The sequence below is a fragment of the Phaseolus vulgaris genome, chromosome 7 (assembly GCF_051622355.1).
Source record: "Phaseolus vulgaris cultivar YP4 chromosome 7, ASM5162235v1, whole genome shotgun sequence".
NCBI classification, from domain to species: domain Eukaryota; kingdom Viridiplantae; phylum Streptophyta; class Magnoliopsida; order Fabales; family Fabaceae; genus Phaseolus; species Phaseolus vulgaris.
The window spans coordinates 50,097,543-50,117,560 of NC_143504.1; the positions used below are offsets into that span (position 1 = coordinate 50,097,543).

A 20,018-nucleotide genomic window follows, 5' to 3' on the forward strand; every position below is an offset into this window, starting at 1 on the left:
AATTAATTAACAAATAAATTTATCTTGAGATTAACGTATTTGTAATTTTTAATGTATTTATTCTGGAAAATAAGGGGTTCTACGTTAATTTCACAATTTTTTAAGTATAATCAGATTATCTTTGAATTTTATTTCATTCGTAAACTTAATTTTGTTCTACTTATTTTTGTTACACATTTCTAAGTAATTCTTAAACTTTATTAGTTTTTAAAATTGTCATATTGAATTAATTGCATTATATATATTTATTTATTTATTAAAAATAGTTATTTATATTGAGTTAGAGGTAAGTATTTGTTCTTAAATATCAATAACTAACTAACTAATATTTTATAATTTTCTCGTTACAATTTTTTTCTTATATATTAAGATACAATAAAGATATAAATTTAGAAAAAAGATAGTAACAAAATAAAGGGGGGTAAATAAAACTAATATAATTTATAAAAAAATTAGTTCTAATTTTTACTGTGAAGTGATTTATAAAAACAAAAATTATAAACAACTATGGTTTAAAATAAGTTAATAATAGTTTGACTCCAATTTTGTATAAAAAGCTACTTATAAATTGGATAAATTTTAAGAATTAATTAAGATAAAAAAAATAAAGATTTATTTGTAAAATAAGTGAAATTTTAAAATCAATTAGAATAAGTTTCTTATGTTTCCTAGTAAAGAAGTTAAAGCGTATAAATCACTCTCTAAAAAATGCATATTATTAGGATAAAAATAAAATTTAACGTGTGTATTTAATTTTTTTAAAAGAATAGGTACTCTTTTCCCTTTATATTATAAATAAATAATTTATTTTATGTTATAAACGACTCTTCATTTTTCAAAACGAGCCTTTTTAAAAATATCTCAACTCGTTAAACATTTGTTAATTTTTTTATTCCTTTTAAAAGCGTGTTAAGTTAAACACGGAGATTTCTATGCAAAATTCGTATGCATTATTGAAGTCAAACAAGTGGATCCTCCTGAACAGGGGATCATTAGACAAAAAAAAAACACTCTGATATCGTAAAATTCAGAGAGCAGAAATACATAGGACTATCTTAATGGAATGTCATTTGTTCAGCTTCATGCCTAATGGATTCGAACAATGGTGATGATAAATAACGCTCTCCATAACTAGGAAATACCACCTGCACAGAAACGGGAGCAAATGTGAAAAGACATGATTTAGCATAAGCAAAAATCTCTTTTACCACAAGGAAGAATAATCACAAATTCACACAGTTTCAAACATTCAGTGACAGTATTTTCGTAAGATTAATCTTCACATCCTTATCTTGATCAATCGTTTCAATAAATTAGCTTGATTATAGTCCAAACTACAGGCTATAAACCATGACCTCCCCTTTCTATTCTGTGCATGTGGGAAATCGTGTGGTATTTTAAGAAAAGATTTGCATGACTAGGAATTAGGGAAATCTCATGAACTAAGGGATTATTCAGTGTTAATGCAATGAAATCAATTCATTGAACCTTTATTTTCCAGAAGGTGTCAGAGCTTCCCGATTTTGGAGGTTCTATTTGCCAGATTGTAGCCCTAGAATAGCAGCAGCCTACATCGCTTTGTACCTTGAATTGCATAATTCTTTGCTATTCTGGTTTTTCTCTACCTGTTTGAAGAGTCTTTTTTTTCTAGTGTTTATCTTTTAATTAACAGTCCTTTGTTTGCATAGCTCCGTTTTCTTGTGTTTATCTTGCTTTTCTGTCCCTATAATGTAAAGGGGAGAAGAATTTGTGAATCCAACCCACTCCTGAAACAGAGGTGACTGGACCCAAGAACCTGGCCAATAACATTCATTCAACATATAAGTTGAATGGAAACAGTTATCCGAAGTGGGCCACAGTGCTGAAAAGAAAGGAAAAGTTGAATCACCAAACAGAGGAAAAACCTAATAAAAGGGTCTTAAGTTTAATACATGGGACGAGGAAGACTCAATGATCATGATACAGACCGCAAAATCCTGGAATTCTACAAAGCAGTGTCACTTCCATATGAAGTAAACGTAAAGACTTTGGCAGCAAAGCAGGGACGAACCGAGTAAACTAACAGCTTAAGTCGGTTTGTATTAGAAAGTAAGTTTAAACTTAATTCATTCTTACAAAACCAACTTTATATAAGATGAGATTGTTCTCACTTATATATATTCTAAGTTAGCCTTATCGATATAAGTATGGATGGAACTGGACCAATAAAGATCAAATGTTCTAACGATGCAACAGTTATAAAGAAGTTTTATTAGGAGGCTACACAGAGTCCATGAACACCTAGTTGGCTTGAATCCTAAATTTGATCAAGTCAGGATCCAAATATTAGCAAAACAAGAGCGAAAAACCTTTAATGAAGCAGTGGCTGTTGTACTAAGTGAAGAGTAGGAGTCAAATGTTAGATTTTCCGACACTGAAAACTGAAAACCTTAGTTATGGTCTTTGACCACTGGAAATTAGACTATGGTCATGGTCATGAAATAGAAGACATGAAGATTGACAAATGTGGAGAAGAAGGGTGGTTGTCCATGTTGTACTAGTACCTAATGCAATAAGCCTTGCTATACTAGGGAGAAGTGGTACAGACTTTATGGAAAAGCCTCCATGTTGAGTGAGAACAGGGGAAGAGAACAAATTTGTCTTTCTCAACTAAGAGGAAGTAGACTCGTAGAAAAAATATTAGAGTCTTCCTAAGTAAACTAGAAAACCTACGTGTATGTATTCTGTGCCATACGCAACTAAGCTTTCATTTTCTTCTGGATTAAATGTATCAGAACATCCCTTAACATTATTGGATCCTAGACTTTAGAGTCACTAACAATATGACAACCTTAACTAAAACTTCTCCGCCTATACCCTATAGCCCATCAATAAGAAAATTGACATAACACATAGAATTTTTATAACTGCAGCAGCTCAGAGAAGTATTCAGTTAATTCCATCAATAATCTTGAAAAAGTTCTTCATGTTCTAAAATTATCCACCAAATTTTGTATACAGAAACTTACTCAAGATTTGTCATGTAATCTCGTTTTTCACAACAATAGTTGTTTTTCAGGAGAGGAATTCGAGGAGGACAACTGGATATGTTCGAGAATGTAACGAATTTATTTGTCTAGAAAATCTAAATCTGCCCAACAGGAGGAGCCTTTCCCTCTCACTCCTTCGTATACGATTACATGACGACTAACAATACCCTCCTTTATCATTATCGATTAGGACATTCTTTCTTCCGAATTCTAAAAAATATTCTTCCATATATATCTCGTACAAATTTGAAATTTTCAGTGTTAATGCAATGAAATCAATTCATTCATGATTCATCCCTAATTATCAGAAGTGCAAATGTTCTTCAGAGTTGGCACATTCCCATAAACCTCAACCGAATTCCTTTACATACTTTCCTCATGGTCAAGTGCCCTCTCACTCCCATCACCTCTCTTCTATTTTGTTTCTTCAGACATCTTTCATTACCGATCCGTATTTAGAGGAAATTTTTTAGAGTATAATAATCTCATAATTCCTGTTAAATAAATCAACTTGTCAAAGATTAAAACTCACAACGATGAGTTTTCCGGCATTTTCTAGTCTCTTCCCCAATTTTATTGCAGCGGCTGCTGCGGCACCTGATGAAATTCCCATCTGCAAAAGAAGTAATAATATCATCAGCATGAAAACCAACAATTTGAATAATTGGAATTAGAGAAGAATAGAGTTCGCATTTTACAGGAATATCCATATAGAAACTACTGTGAATTCAATAAGAGCCACAAATTATCATTGTCATACCAACAAACCTTCTTTTAATGCAAGCAGCTTAGCAGTTTCTATTGCTTCTTCACTTGATATCTGCAGTTTACAGACCTTGTTATTGTTAGTCTTGACAGAATGCATTGTAATAGCAGCTAGCTAAGCAAACATTACACATGTAACGTGCTTATACTAATTGTATATCATTGTGTCTTAGTCTATACTAGGAAAGTTTGTATAGCAAGCCCAAGATTTGTATAAAAAAGGCCAGATCCAAGTTTGCTTTTAAAGCTCTGTTTTGTGATTCTTTTGCTTGTAAATGCACAAGGCAGAGAGGATTTTTTTGCTAGCCATTCAGTGGTAATTCTCCTATTTTTTCACGCATATCAATTCATATATTCTTATAAAATATAAACATGTTTTATGAATCATAGCTCCAGAATCAGTATGTCTCACTTTGAAATGGCCAGGACCAGATTAGTGGTGAGAGATTGGGATAGTATGCACGAAGTCTAGTAAGCTCAGTACAATCATTATATAACTAGCATATTGAAGAGCATTAAGTATAAAAATTAAAAGAAAAATGATTAAAAATGGCTCCACAAGTGCATATTGCTTTGACTTGGATCTTGCCCTTTTGGGTTAAGATTACGAGACAAAAGTAACAAAATAAAAACCGTTTTCTGATTTTTTCCTCATATATATACACAACTTTTTTTTTTATTCCTATTCATGATCATATATCCCGGTAGAAAAGAAACTATAGCCTAAAAAATAATGCCAGCCGTTTTAAAATTACTGGGATTTAAGTCAATTTAAAATATTTAGATTATCTGCAAAAACAAAAATAACAGATAGTGGCTACACTCTGGCTTAAGAGATAGATCGAGAGATTGCAGCAAAATGAAAGGAGTTGTGATCTACCTGGATGACTTCATCTAAGAGATTAACATCCAGTACATTCGGAATGAGACCATTACCAATCCCTTGGATTAGGTGATCACCTGAATGTGTACAGATTTATAGAAAAGTCAGTAAACGGTCTCATATTGTTGTTTGAGGTCTTACTAGAGCTGAAAGAACAATTTATGAGTTGATATATGCATCTGAATGAAAATGTTTACAAGTCAATTAATAACAAACATTTAGCAGCTAGATTAGATTGAAGTCGAAATAGTCCGTTTTTGAAGCCTTGTATGCACAGCAAAGGACTGTTTTTTACCCTATTGTATAATTTATAATCCAATTCACCTTAAGCTAAATTATGGGTTCAACGTCTCCATTGCACAAATATGGTGTGTTAGGGTCCGTAAATAACCATACTGCTTAAATATTTATATATGATATTAAATTATATACTACAATAACAGTGTTTGCAGCACATACAGAATTTTTTCTTCCTCCAGAATACCGAGTATCTGGCATAACAGAGAGCAGAGGAGTGGAAAGGAAAACAGTATTTAAAATAAGAGAAACGAGAATATAATTTAAAGATTTATAAGGATAAAAATAATACATTAAATATTCTTAAAAAGGGTGGATTAAATTTTTTAATTGAGTTTTAAAATGGGTTCAACCAAATCCAACATGCCTTTTGAGCTAGATGAAGGCAACTTAGGTCAAAATTCATTGTATGGACTTTCTTTTCTTTAAATAAATAAAAATCTTCTATTTATTATAACCCACAAAGACTTATATATAATGCTAGATTTATTGGTGTTAGTGAACTAGCTTTTTAGTTTTAATATTTTAGGAATGAATGTTAATACAGGTTGAATTCAATGTGTTAAACAAGTCGACTCATCTAAAATGTGTTAGATTGAGTGACAAGACCAAATCTTTCGAATTGTAGTTGACTCATTAGATTGAAATTTTGTTTTTCTATTTTTTAATTCTCAAATAGAGATATTAGAAAATTTATCATGTTATCACAATTATTTTTTTAGTTTGTTTTATTTTTAATGTATATATAGTTTTTTGTTTTTTATATTTTTATTTATTTGGTGGGTTAACCCAATTTGTTTTTTAACCTTTTTATTTACTTTTTTAACAAATTTTGATGATTCAGCGTAATAAAGCCTAATTTCTAACTCAGTAGTAGATTGCCAATCTATTGAACCCAATTCAAGCTTGTGTAAATTGGATTGAGTTGAATCAATTGTATCTTAGGAAACATAAATGTGTTTGATATTACACATTGTCTTGATAGATTATTACAATTATATTTGGATGATTTATGTTTTTTTATGACCATCAATGAAAAATATAATGCCTAGAATTATAATAAAATCCACATATCTTTTAATTATATGTCCTAACTAGCTTTGTTTGTAGAATAAACACAGACTGAATGAAAAGATAAAAAAGAATGAGAGCATATGTATAGTGGTAAAATTACCTGGCGGTCCTCCACTAAGAACTGCACTTTCAACTGGTTCTACGCCGTACAACTGGACCAAAACAACCAAAACCAAAACAGCAATTCAAACGTGAAGTTAGCATAAAAGGAAGATTTGGTTCCTTAATACCTATTTTATTGAAAGCATGGCGGGTAGGGTAAAATGGTAAACAAATCCACCTTGACATTGGGGTTTCTCTCCTTGAGAAATCTGCCAGCACCCGTTATTGTACCCCCTGTTCCTACCCCTGCAACCAAAGCATCAACTTTCCCTCCCGAGTCTCTCCATATCTCAGGCCCAGTACTCTCATAATGAACCTATAATTCAGAACAATCATTAATACACAATCAATGTAGCACACACAATAAAAACAAGTATAATCAATAAATTTGAGTTTTTAGAAGTTTTTTTTTGTTTTAAATTGTGTTGGATTCCTACAAGAATTGTGAGAGGAAAAAAGTATTTTTCGAATTCAACATTTCACCAAAATTATCATGCGAGTTTCAGTTTCCTATACGCAATACTGATACTAGGTTAAAATCAAATATATATATATATATAGGTGTGAATATGGAATAGATGGTACCTTTGGATTGGCAGGATTATCAATCTGGCGGAGCATGTAACTGCCGGGGGTGGTATTCATTATCTCCTCCGCCTTCCTAAGAACTTCATCGGTTCCTTTGGCAGGGTCTGTGAGATGCACCTCTGCTCCGAAGGCCAGAAGCACAATTTTTCTCTCCAGACTCACCGAAGCTGGCATTGCCACTATTACCTTGTAGCCCTTCAAAGTTGCTACGAATGCCATTCCAATGCCCGTGTTCCCACTTGTAGCCTCCACAAGAACACTCTTCGTTTTCAACCATCACAATCAGGAAAACAAAAAACAAAAACTCAGCAATAAAACATCAAAATAAGTACTTGAAGAGCGTATGATGGAATGATGGAACCGAATTTGAAATAGATTATTGCCCAAGTAAAGGCCATATCAGACCCTAGACGAGGCTCTCGCACCTCTCATTGAAGGTACTCATTTATCTCCTTCAGTCACCTTGTAATATTAATTTTTTTATTTACAAGAATTTAATCTGTAATACACAGATTGATGGCATTCTAATAATATAGGACCATTTAGCGTTTTTTGGATTTGTTTATATTTTAGTTATTACAGTTAGTTTTAGTAACTTCTTAAAATATTTAGATTTTTAAATTTTAAATTGTGTTTACTTCATAACTAATAAAAATATTTTGAAATTATGTTGTATATTTAATAACTGTTCTGAGTTTCAAGCAGTCCTAACAAAATAATTTTTATTTAATCATAAGCAGTAAAACAACTGTAACTTAATCACATTGAAGAATCTAGAGTCACATGCACAACCAACATCATACACATGGTTATTTCTATATACATATATATATATATATATATAATTTTCTAACTAATTGTTTGAAGTAGTAAATGCGTTACAAACTTCTTCTAAAAATAAAAATAGTAAAATAAGACCATTTGTAGTTAATTAGTCCCACATTGTTGATGTCATAAATTTACAATTTAACATAACTAAAACGTCTTTAGCTTGATATTCCATTTCATCATTATAAACACGTTAAAAAATACCACTCCAATAGAGTTTGGTAGGGGTCAATAATACTATTAGATTTTATGAGGTTTCGACTTGATTCAGTTTAATGTTAGAAATAAGGATAAAAATTGTTCATCGATTTGATATTTTTTTTATCAATTTAACATGTTGCACTTTGGACATATATATTTGTAATTGATTAAATTTTATTAAAAATTATAAATATTATAAAAATTATTTATTAGTTAGGTCATAGTTTTGTAATTTTTAATATATCTTAACTAAAAACAAAAACTGTCTCAAGGAATATCTTGTACTGCGATCACTTCTGTCAGAACAACTTGGTTGGTTTTAAAAACTTGGTGTGTATGAAAGCTTCTCCTTAAATTTTAAACACCCACCACCACCAAGGAAAAAAACAAACATGTAGATAGGTTTAACATGGATCCTCCCCAGCAAGAACCGATGAATTAAGAGTTGATGTTGCAGTTGGAAGGAGAGGATCCAAGTTCATGCCTAAACTCTATATATCAGTGACTCACTCACCTTTCCCGGGGTAATGAGGCCTTTTTCCTCAGCATCTTTGATCATGCTAAATGCTGTCCTGAGTGCAATAAAAGAATATCATAATTAAAATTTCTGAAACTGAAATTCCAATTGCAGTTTGTAAAATAGTGTCATGCCATGCCTATCTTTGATACTGAAGCAGGGTTGCATGGACTCTAACTTAGCAGCAATGCGAGCTACACACCCCTCCACTATGTTGTTCAGATATACCATTGGGGTATTACCTATTAGCTGCACAAGAAAGATTCCATAAAAACACTACAAATTAAAGCATGAAAGAATAGCTAAGATTGTAAAAGATTGACAGAATATATTACTTCCGTGGCATCTTTCTTGATTGCACACTGTGGCTCCATGTCAAGAAGGTCTGCAAGCTGAACCAGTTAAAGAGCTTTAGTTAAGAGAACAAATGAAAAGACAAAGAGATATTTAAGTAGGACCTCTAATGACCGTATATGATTGTTCACCAAAGGGGTGTGTGGAAAATTGAATAAGAATGATTATCTGTGCTTGTTTGGCTCGCTTTACAATTTATGAAGAACCCTGTCAAAGTGCGTTCTCAGAGAACATTGGTTTGGTATAATGAGCCAATCATTTTCAAGAAAACAATAAAGAATTCATTGTTTGTGTACGTACAAAGCAACTGCACAATGCAAGAAAATACAAAAGCAACGATCTCTTCGGGGTTTGGGCAGAGTGGGACAACTTGTTCATTAAAATAGTTTATCTTGGTTTTATTAATAGGAGGAACACTGGTTCTCATGGACATGGCTACATACGTTGTTGTTTCGGATAAGGATTATTTTAGTGGCTACAAAAAAGCCTCGAAAGAGTGGCATAGGACCTGCTTTGTAAAACTAATTTAACATTCTTGCTTTGGCTTCATACGGCACAATTCAATTGTTACGTCCTTAATCTGAACCTAATTAAAAGCGTTGTTCTGATGATAGATGACCCAAGCAGAAATTCCGAAAAGCAAGAAATTGCAGCAACAATTGAACAAGTTGCAGAAGGAGAGTAACATCATAAAGAGGTGTTTTATGTTAGTGATACACACAATAATTGCACCACCACCGTGATACCAAAAAGTAGTTTTTGTATTGTTCTTTGGAGCTTTCCTTTCTAAAACAAATATCATTGGCACAAGAAGAATCCAATATGTACTTGAAAGATAATCTTTTCTTTGTCTTGCAAGCACAGGAGTTGCGTTGCGTTGTGGAAACCAACACGACAACAACATTAATAACGGCTCCTTCTTGCCACTTGGCTTACGTCCCTTCGATGTTTGGTTTAGCTTTTTAATTATGTGATTTTCTTACTTGATGTTTGGTTTAGCTTTTTAATTATGTGACTTTCAAACTTTTAGTGGCCCATTTAATTGCAGTCTATTTAGTAAATCCCACAAACCAAGATGGGAGCAAAATATAGGAATGACAATGCGGCTCCATGTTTGCCCGTCCGTGTATTCAATCACAAAATGTAAGTTAAGTTGGTCCGTCCGGTTAAATAATGTAATCAAATCTATTGATTTTTCTGACAAAATATAAGTCGAGTTAACCCGTTTTACTTAAGCAATATGAGTTGATCTATTGAGTAGTTTCGTATAAGGGATAATCTGCACCACATAAAATACTAAAATTTTATTAAAAAAAATATTAATGTGTTTGTAATATATATAGAAAACAAAATTGGATGAATCAATTTTGTATTTTTTTATTAGAGTGTTTCTTCACGCATCAAATTTCTTCTTACACATCATCAATATCAGAATTTCATTTCAATAACATAAAAGTCAACTCCAAAAAGGGAAATTTATGAGAGAAAAAAAATATATATTTCGTAATAACCTTCTTGGAACAAATATTTTATCTTACAGTATCTAGAACAACTATTTTTACTTTTGGAATTTAAAATCTAGAATTGATGGGGTGCAAGAAGAAATCTAAACATATTAACAGGCTAAAATAATGAGTTCACTTCACATTTTTTATAGTTTGTTGCAAGTCAGTCTGTTTCGCGTTATCACCCTTACAAAATGATTAATAACATGTATACATTTTTGATGAAAGAATAAAAAACAAATAGTTTTAAAGTATGGTTCTAATATTTTTTAGTATTTTTATTATTTTTTTTCATTTTTTTCTATGAAATTAAACAAATTATATAATTTTTAAAATATTTTCTCCACCTTTTAATTATATATTTGTATTTCATTAAATTACTAAATATTTCATTTTGTTTTTAGTTATGTATGCCTTTTTAATTTATTTTTTCTGTATTATCCTCTCTTCTTCTCTCATCATAACCACCCTAGAAAGACATGATTCATACTCTTATTTTTAAGTAAAAACTAGCATATCGATATAATTTTGTCTTTTGGATTCCAAACAAATCATATGTTAAATGTGATTATTCTATTATCAACTTCATTGTACACCTATCCGAGGTAAATTTCATGTTTTTTGGACCTAAAATTTTGTGTAAATACAATAAAACTTTCTATCAAAAGAACTTACTAATCATACTTAAATTTATCCAAAATCACACTTAATTACCATTAGCGCAGGAAAGTGATGCGTATCCAAATAACGCCACGAAAAACATGTGGACCAAAATAATATTTGCATAATTCTCAACAATCTAAAAAGGAAATATCTCATCATCATACACACACACACATCATATTATTATTATTATTATTATTATTATTATTACTATTATTATTTTTTTTTTTTTTTTTTTTTTTTATTATTATTATTATTATTATTATTATTATTATTATTATTATTATTATTATTATATATAATGGTTAGCCAAACCTTATTTGTTTGAATTAGACGACCAACGTGAAGAGGCATATTCTTGTAATAAATAGATTTGGGGACTCTCTCGGATGATATCTCCAATTCTGAATGGACATAGAAAAATATAAAAACTGAAAGGGTCTTTTCCATTTCCATTTAAATGTCTTTTCTTTAACAAGAATAGTGGAGGTCTATTTTTTAGCATTTTTTTTGTGGATATGGGAAAAATGGACCCACGATTTTTATTTTCATTTTTTAGAATGCTTTTTTAAAAGAAAAGGCGTCTTTACTAAAATTATATTTTTTTAATGAATAATCATTAAGGTTTGATAAAATTGCTAAAGGAGAGCTATATCATAAAAGAACACAAGAAAAATAATAAAACAAATTTAACTTTAATTGTATGTATTGAGTAATTTTAATGGTGGTTCATTTCGTTTAAAGTTTTCGAAGTAAACGTTATGGGCGAATAGAGGTATAATATAGGCTAGCATAGTTAGTCCTTAATACTTTTAGAGAAAATAATAATGAATCTTAACATTAAGAAGGTTAATTAAATAATTTAATCAATTTGCATGATCAGTAATTATATTGTTCAGTTAAGATCGGATTAAATTCGATCATTATGAGTAGAATCTGATAGTTAATATGAATCGAATATAATAATTAATGTTTTCGTGAAAACGTATATTATTTATTATATTTAAGTCTCTTTATTTACTTGTTCATTTTAAATACATGTCTCCACCTTTGAATAGTTAGGGATTTAAAAGGTAGTTGAGAAAGTTTTGTTAAAATTTTTCAAAAGAAAGAGGGATCGAAAAACATTAGAAAATGACAATGAATCTCCAACTAAGTTAAGCATGATTCTATGCTATATAGATACACTACACTAATATTTATATTTTTCCTAACTTGATCGTCGAAGTTTTGTTAATAAGTGGAACTCCCCTCATCCCATTATAATTTCAAAGCAACTCATAACTACAACTGCAGAAGATTATTTCGGAGACCACCTTAATTCTCCGACCTCGAATTTTAACGTGAACAATAATTATTTAAAAAAAATAAGATAATACATGTTCACTATACTCTTGACAAATTCTATAAATATATAAACATAATCTCATGAATTTTTTTTTTTCTATTGTTTTACTACTTTGAACAAAACAATGACTTAAATGGTAGAATTTTTTTTGCATGTATATTTTTCACTTTTATTAAGAACATTCCAGAATACTAAAAAACCCGTGAAGTATTTGATCAAGATGATTTGAAGACCATTTAAGAGTAGAATAGTCTTCTAAGTTCTATAAGTGAACAAATTCAAATAGTTTTGAAGTTTTTTAATTTCAAAATGAAGAAAAATTCATTTTACTCTATTTTATCATTTTATTTGTTTATTTATTCAAGCATGACTTGGGAAGGTGTTCTAGTTTATGAGAAATAAGGAAATCAATAACACTCGTGTTCATCTACGCAAGCCATCTCAAAGAGTTGTTTGGAAAAAAGAACATAACATTTCATTTGTCCGTCATTTCAATTCTAAGTTTGTGTACGAATTTTGATAGATGCACTAATGTAAGCCTCTTCATAACATTTAATTATTTTGAATTTAAAAAATAAGATATTTTTTTTCTAATTTATTGTCGACCAAACATTTTATAGACGTGAAAATAGTTGCCCATACAAGAGCTTTTTGCTCTTCCAAAAACACACAAAAAAACGCTGAGTAACTGCTAATGGATGGAAAAGAAGTTCGTTTGTGCAAAATATCCTGCAGTTTGATGTAAAGTTTGAGATTGCTACCTTTTCTATGACCCTATTCATACCCTAAGGACATAAAATCAAACCTCAACTTGCATGTTGTGTGGTCAGCCATATGAAGAGCCAAGACTTTGTTTTGGAATTTGACACAGATTGATCAACAAGGACATTATAGATGCCACAAGAATAAGATCCAAGTAAAATTCCATGAGGTATCAACAACACATCCCATCAAAAACCTTAATTTAATGAATATATAAGTTTTTTTTCTTATATATTGTTCAACTTTCTCTGATCACACTTGGATTTTTCTAACATACGTAAACCACTAGTAAACTGTTTTTGCTTGGGTTAAAATTCCAAACTCACAATAACTAACATTGCTAATGTTTATGGTTTTCTAATTAAAGCTCTGGTAGAAAGAATTTGGTTTTTGGTTTTAACTTATTTGGCCTTACTTTTTAAAAGCATTTGAGTAGAGTAAATAGTGTATATACTGATAGTATAATAATAGATTTCTACATTGTTATACTTACTATGATTTCTGATTGGTTGAGTTGAGAGTACAATTTTTTTAAAACTGATGCATAAAAGTTAACCTGTGATTATTTTGATTGTACTTAGATGATCTCAAAACAACCTTTGAAACCTCATATAAGTGTCGTTGGGCTTATTTTGATTCTGTTTTCAATCCAGGGGTTCATCCACTTATTTTACACCAACAACTTTGCTAAACATGTACTCGATGAGTACTAACTTCAGCTATTTTGTGCACCTTAGTCAAATGTCATTTGTTCAGCTTCTTGCCTGATGGATTCAAACAGTGGTGAAGATAAGTAGCGTTCTCCAAAACTGGGGAAAATCACCTGCACGACAAAGATTAAGCATTGACATTAACTAATAATCTTCCATTCAATGCAAACATTACGCAATTTTCAGAAATTTACAAACTTACAACAATGAGCTTTCCTGCATTTTCTGGCCTCTTCCCAACCTTTATTGCTGCTGCTGCTGCAGCTCCCGATGAAATTCCCATCTGCAAAATATTTGTTCATATAATCAACATGAAAAATAATTATTTGCATACTTGCAATTACAAATGTACAGGTTCACATGTATCAGGAAGAACCGTATGGAAATTACAGTAAAGGCAACAGCTCTATCACAAATTACCATACCAGCAAACCTTCTTTCAAGGCAAGCAACTTCGCAGTTTCAATAGCCTCTTCACTTGAAATCTGCAGTTCATAAAACCTTGTTTAGCATCCCTTAATATAAGTAGCTAGAAAAGGAAGCATTGTGTAATTTGCTTAAAATCTTAGCATGTTTCAAGAATAAAAAATCTAGCATTAATACGCTTCACTGTCATTGAAGATTGATAGATCGCATATAATAGCTAATATATGTCAGAAAAATGTTGAAAGAACTATCTATAACAATCTCATTTAATAATCTTCTTCTGATTTAGAAATAAGACCCGCCAAAAGTTGTAATTTCAATAAATATCAGTCAATGGTAAAGAGAGTATTAAAGAAAGAGTGAAAGAGAGAATATTGGTAGCATTCCTTGTACATGCCAAGTATGTTGACTGCCAAAATTGACACACATCCAAGCATGCAAAATCAAGAAACTACTTCGAGTGTCAAATATGAGAATGTGAAACAATGAAGGTCTGAATTTAGGCTGAGTACGCTTGGAGTGTGCATGACTCAATGTTAATTCGACAAGATAGTAAGTCTATTTTCTCGACTTAAGATGGCTCGTTCGTTCTAAACTCATGAGCTACTTTGGCTCAACGAGTTTTTCCTGGTCAGTTATCATACAGAGAAACAAAATGATAAGTTAAGATCCATTCTTTTTCCTTGTATATGTTTTTCTACCCATGTTTGATTAATTAATCTGAAAAACTTTAAGCATCTTCTTCAAACAAGGATCAGAAATATATTTTCTCAAGGAGACAACAACCTGTGTATTACTAAAAAGTTACTAGTCCTTTAAAAATTATTTGGCATATAACAATTAAGTAGAGTGCATTATGAAATATTTGAAAAATACAATCAATACCCATTACTAAACAAATTATATGGTTTGGTCATTCAATGGTTAGATAGATATTCATGCATTATTCAAGTGCATTCATAGCAAAATTGATCTATATAAAAGGAAGTAGCCAGTTTTTGGACCAAAATTGAAAATTGAATGCCAATGTGTTAGTGTTGAGATCTACCTGAACAACTTCCTCTAGGATATTAACGTCCAGAACGGCGGGAATGATACCAGCACCAAGTCCTTGGATCAGGTGCTTACCTTTGAAATTTGTGCAAATTATAAAAAAAACAGTCAGTAAACAGAAGCCTCTAGTTAAAGATAACTTTTTAAGAATTTACGCATGTGAAGGAAAGACACATTTTAACAAATAAAACATTTAGTATCTAGATTACAATTAAAGTTAAATGATAAATAGGAAAACTGAGTCCAGCTGATAGGTTAAAATATTCAATACCTCTTTTACTTGTCCTTCTTTAAAATGTCAGTATCGGTTATAATAAAGATTACACGTATCCAGAGAGAGTTTATGTGAGGTTGGGGGAGTGAAGGAAGGAGAATAGCCTGGGTCCATTGGGATAAAATATGAAAACAGAAGACCTAGGAGTCAAGGATATAAAATTGTTTAATGAAGCTTTGTTAGCAAAGTGGAAATGGAAGATGGCTACAGAGAGCAATGGGTTGTGGAAGCAAGTCTTGGAATCTAAATACAAGAACTGGATAAGTCTTAAAAAGGAATGCAAAATGAGGCACAAATCTAGGTGGTTGAGGGATTTAAGGAAGACGTTTGGATCTACTGATCAGATGAGTTGGTTGATATATGACATGAAAGATTGGATGTGGCAAAAATATACAATTTTGAGCTGATAGGTGAACTGGGGAGGAGACATATGACAAAAAGTATTTGAGGTTGTTTATGAATTCTAACCTTAAAGAGGGCTTAGTGCAGGAGATGGGAAGATGGAGGAATGGAATTTGGAGTGGAGCAATTAAGACAGGAGCTATTAGGTATTAGTCCAGTGAGAGATGGTGGAAGGGAGAGAAATCTAGATCTTTCTCGGTAAAGTTGGCTTAGATCATGTCGCAGGATAATCTTACAAATGAGAATATGGAGTTTTTTAAAAAAGTTCTGGAAGATTAAGGCGTTGTTACTAGCAGCTCATCTTTTTGTTTGGGGACTTGCTCTAAATAGAGTTGAACAAGGACATGCTACTACGTTAAATGGTACAGGTGTACAGGAACATTTGCAACATTCTGATTATCCGATACAACATTTGCAACAATACTCATTGTTAATAGGTGTACAAGAAGGGTAATTTGGAATGGAAATGCATGTTGGTGGCTGCAGTATGGTCAATATGGAATCAAACAAAGGAATGATGTAGTGATCAGGAAAGGTAAGGTGGATGGTGATGAGATTTTGGGATGGCACAACTCAAAACATAGACTTGGATCAACAATAAGTCGCCTAAAGCCACTTTCTCATATTTTGATTGGTGCTTGTCAAGCATATCTTTTTAGTGTAGGTGTTTGGAGGGTTTAGGAGAGGAGCAGTGTGGAGGATGAAGTAGGGATTTGTGAGTGGGCGAAGATGTCCAATTTAGTATCCAGGGAGAAAAGTTAGGTGAAGGAGGGTGTTGGGTGAGAGTGCAGGGCCAAATAACATATATAAGAGAGATTAGAGAGGGTGGACAAAGGAAGTTGTTGGATGTGAGTGTGAGGCTAAATTATAGCAAAATCACTTTAGATGAGACAGACTTTCTGCAGTACAGCAGACTCACCAAAGCAGTTTGGAATAGGCAGATCAAATAAAGTGGTGAAAGATGGTAAAATCACCTGGCTTTCCTCCATTCAAAACTGCACTTTCAGACGGTTCCACACCATACAGCTGGGGGGAACGAAGAAGAATTTATAAAGTTAGTATAAGAAAACTTGTCACATCACATGATCACTGCCAGCAAAGTATGCTCTATAAAAAAATCTACCTTGATGTCTGGGTTTTTCTCCTTGAGGAATTTTCCAGCACCTGCTATTGTTCCACCAGTTCCTATCCCTGCAACCAAAGCATCAACTTTCTCTCCTGAGTCTCTCCAGATCTCTGGGCCCGTTGTCTCATAATGAATCTACAACAATGGCAAATTAATCAGTTGCAATTTTTCTTAATACAAGGCAACCACCAAACTAGAAATGTGTAGTGAATAATGAGAATACATTTGGATTGGCAGGATTTTCAAATTGTTTGAAAATATAACCACCATCAGCCGCCTTGGCTAGTAGTTCTTCTGCCTTCTCAATAATCCCAGCAATTCCTTTGTCTGGGTCTGTAAGATATACCTCAGCTCCAAAGGCTCGCAGTATAATTCTTCTCTCAAGACTCACATAAGATGGCATAGCCACCTGAAGTTTATAGCCCCGCAATGCTGCTATGAATGCCAATCCTATGCCCGTGTTACCACTTGTATACTCGATCAGGACAGTCTTTTCAACCATCAGTAAAAAAATACTAAATTCAGTATCTTCAACAATACAAACAACATAATAACTGTCTGAGGAGTGTGGAAAGGGCCAATTCTTCAGCATTATAAGCCAGCAATATTGGACAATCTCAATAAACCATGTTTCCTTACTATGATTTGAAAAACATTGTTGCCCAAAACTCAAAAATAATATTACTACAGGCCAAAGTAGAAGAACATTTAGAACTTGTTTGATTCCTTTCTCACTCTTGGTTTTAAAAACTGTTTTCTAAACCAATTATACACTACTCAGCAATCAGTTTCTTTCCCAAATCTTATTTAAGTTTTAAGAAATATTTTCAAAACACGGAACAGCCTAGAGATGTTTTGCTTTTTTTTCTTATCTTCAATTTTCATCTTGTTCAACTCTCTCAATTCCACATTCTACTCTCTGGTAGCAGGACTTCGAAAACTAAACCATTTTTTAAAATGGAAATCAAAAACGCCCTTAGTGATTGGAAAAAACAATTTTGTCCAAATAAAAGCCATGTTTAGAAGTGCATGTCTGTTTTGTCACATGCCCGAGGCAACACAAAATTTTGTCCAAATAAAAGCCATGTTTAGAAGTGCATGGCTGTTTTGTCCAAAGAATCTCCTCACCAGAATCCAGATATGTAAATGAACTTTAACACAGCTAACCTTTCCAGGGGTAATAAGACCTTTGTTCTCAGCATCCTCAATCATGCTCAATGCAATCCTGAGTGAGAAAAAGAAGATTATCATTCACAAAACCTCAAAGATAAATCTTAAAACCTTACAGATCCAAATAGCTCTAGTTTGTGAAATCAAGGGATTCCATGCCTATCTTTGACACTGCAGCAGGCTTGCATGTACTCCAGTTTAGCAGCAATGCGGGCCACACATCCTTCCGCAATGTTGTTCAGATACACCATTGGGGTATTCCCTATCAACTGCACAATGAACAGAAAAAATACTTCATAATTTTCAACAAAATGTAAAAGGAAAAGAAAATACCACAAACATGGTGGAGTAGAATAAATCAGTTTGAAAGTAAAAGGAGGACAGAGAAATAGCTCTACTTCAGTGACATCCTTCTTAATCGCACACTTTGGCTCCATGCTATCAACTCAAGAACACCTGCAAGCCAGACGAAGGCTAATTACATGTAGAAAATGAAAAGATTTTAGCTTGTCATATAATTAGTCTCCAACAATGACAACCTGTGCCTATTGATTCCTTAAACAAGTTATGTTATGAACAACCCAATGAAAATCTTTCACAGACAAGAACCACCAACTAAAGAAAACACCATAACAGTTGACCCATCATTGAGTACAAGATCAGAACCAAAAACTCGCAGCACGAAAATATGGAGATTGAAATTACCAAGTAGAACTTCAATTTTATGTTTTCAGTGACAGGAAGCAAAACTTTGAATACAAGGATGGTTCACTGTTTCAGACTCACAAAAGACAGAGAACTGAAATATCTTGGATTGGTGTAAATTTTGGCAAGCAATTCATTGTCTTTTATTATATCAATGGAATATGATAATACAGTGTGTTGGCGTCTTCTCGCTAAGATCCAAAAGTTGCAACATTATGCAGAAAAAAAAGACTTTACACATCACATCTGGAGTTTCTCCCTAGGTAGTTTTTTTCCTGGCTTAGATAGTTTTTTCCTTCCTCAAGAAAAACTTTGCACACCCTTTTTCAAATAATTTCAAAATTATCCTTACCCATAATAGTAATGATACAAATATGGATTTTCGAACACTTTAACTCTTTAAAGAAGAATATTTTTTTTCAACACTTACCCATAATCAAAATACCATAAATATACATTTTTTTTTGCCTAAAACATTCAAAATAAAAATGAAGATATTCAAAGCTCCTATTCTACCCTAAATATTACATTTTGTATTGGTCACGTAAGGTGTGGAGGATTGATTTGTACTGATTTAAAATGATTGTTAGATTGTGAATGAAAAGTCTAGTGGCTTGTATTAATTGGTAAAACAATAAATTTTAGATGAGTACAGGAGGCCATCTGTGTGGTCCATTACTAGAAGAAAGATAATTGTCTAGCAGGAATTCAATTTTACTATTCATGTCGATGCTAACATAGGAAATAATGAGGAAGGAGTTTCTACGAGATGTAAGGTAAAAGATTAGACAACAATAATCTAGACACTTGTCAAAACCCTTAAGAACAAAGCTATCATGAGAGCTAAGTGTGTGTTAAAGAACAAGTTAGATGAACAAGATAAGGTCGTAAGAAATAATGCTAGACTAATAGTCAAATGACACTTACAATAGGAAGGTATAGACTATATTAAAACTGTTTTCTCTTGTAGCTCAACTAGAGGCTATATGAATCTTATTGTTATTTGTTCTATTCAGTAAAATAAAGTTATATCAGATGGATGTTAAAAGTGTTTTCTTAAATAGTTTCATCAAGAAATAAGTCTATATAGAACAACTTCTTGAAAGTTATACTTTTCCATATCAAGTTTTAAAATTGAACAAAATTTTGTATGAACTCAAACAAGCTCCTTCAACATGTTATGATACTTTAAGCACATTTTTAATTAAAAATTATTTTAAATGTTGCAAGTATTCT

At 32.0% G+C, this 20,018-nt stretch overlaps 2 protein-coding genes across 13 annotated transcripts; both read right to left on the minus strand.

The window, feature by feature from the left end:
• Positions 1 to 927: 927 nt before the first annotated feature.
• LOC137829883 (cysteine synthase) lies at positions 928 to 9,457 on the minus strand. 11 transcript variants are annotated; one of them, XM_068636893.2, is made up of 12 exons: positions 8,939 to 9,441; positions 8,753 to 8,845; positions 8,620 to 8,676; positions 8,424 to 8,533; positions 8,282 to 8,339; positions 6,736 to 6,999; positions 6,329 to 6,466; positions 6,149 to 6,200; positions 4,675 to 4,754; positions 3,798 to 3,849; positions 3,562 to 3,642; positions 928 to 1,145 (listed from the first exon to the last, which is right to left on the minus strand). In XM_068636893.2, exons 3-12 carry the CDS (start codon positions 8,656 to 8,658, stop codon positions 1,132 to 1,134), a joined length of 888 nt encoding a protein of 295 aa, XP_068492994.1. In that variant the 5' UTR covers positions 8,659 to 8,676; positions 8,753 to 8,845; positions 8,939 to 9,441; the 3' UTR covers positions 928 to 1,131. The 11 variants fall into 11 exon arrangements, with proteins under 11 accessions (XP_068492994.1, XP_068492984.1, XP_068492983.1 ...); XM_068636883.2 differs by having other exon boundaries at positions 3,790 to 3,849; XM_068636882.2 differs by having other exon boundaries at positions 3,790 to 3,849; positions 8,620 to 8,669; positions 8,743 to 8,845; positions 8,939 to 9,372.
• Positions 9,458 to 13,454: 3,997 nt separating this feature from the next.
• On the minus strand, positions 13,455 to 19,086 carry LOC137829886 (cysteine synthase). Of its 2 annotated transcripts, none has more exons than XM_068636904.2 (11): positions 18,783 to 19,086; positions 18,476 to 18,533; positions 18,237 to 18,346; positions 18,075 to 18,132; positions 17,131 to 17,397; positions 16,905 to 17,042; positions 16,756 to 16,807; positions 15,101 to 15,180; positions 14,052 to 14,111; positions 13,829 to 13,909; positions 13,455 to 13,739 (listed from the first exon to the last, which is right to left on the minus strand). In XM_068636904.2, the coding sequence occupies exons 2-11, from the start codon at positions 18,512 to 18,514 to the stop codon at positions 13,650 to 13,652; spliced, it is 975 nt and encodes a 324-aa protein (XP_068493005.1). In that variant the 5' UTR covers positions 18,515 to 18,533; positions 18,783 to 19,086; the 3' UTR covers positions 13,455 to 13,649. The 2 variants fall into 2 exon arrangements, with proteins under 2 accessions (XP_068493005.1, XP_068493004.1); XM_068636903.2 differs by having other exon boundaries at positions 18,617 to 18,898.
• Positions 19,087 to 20,018: the final 932 nt, after the last annotated feature.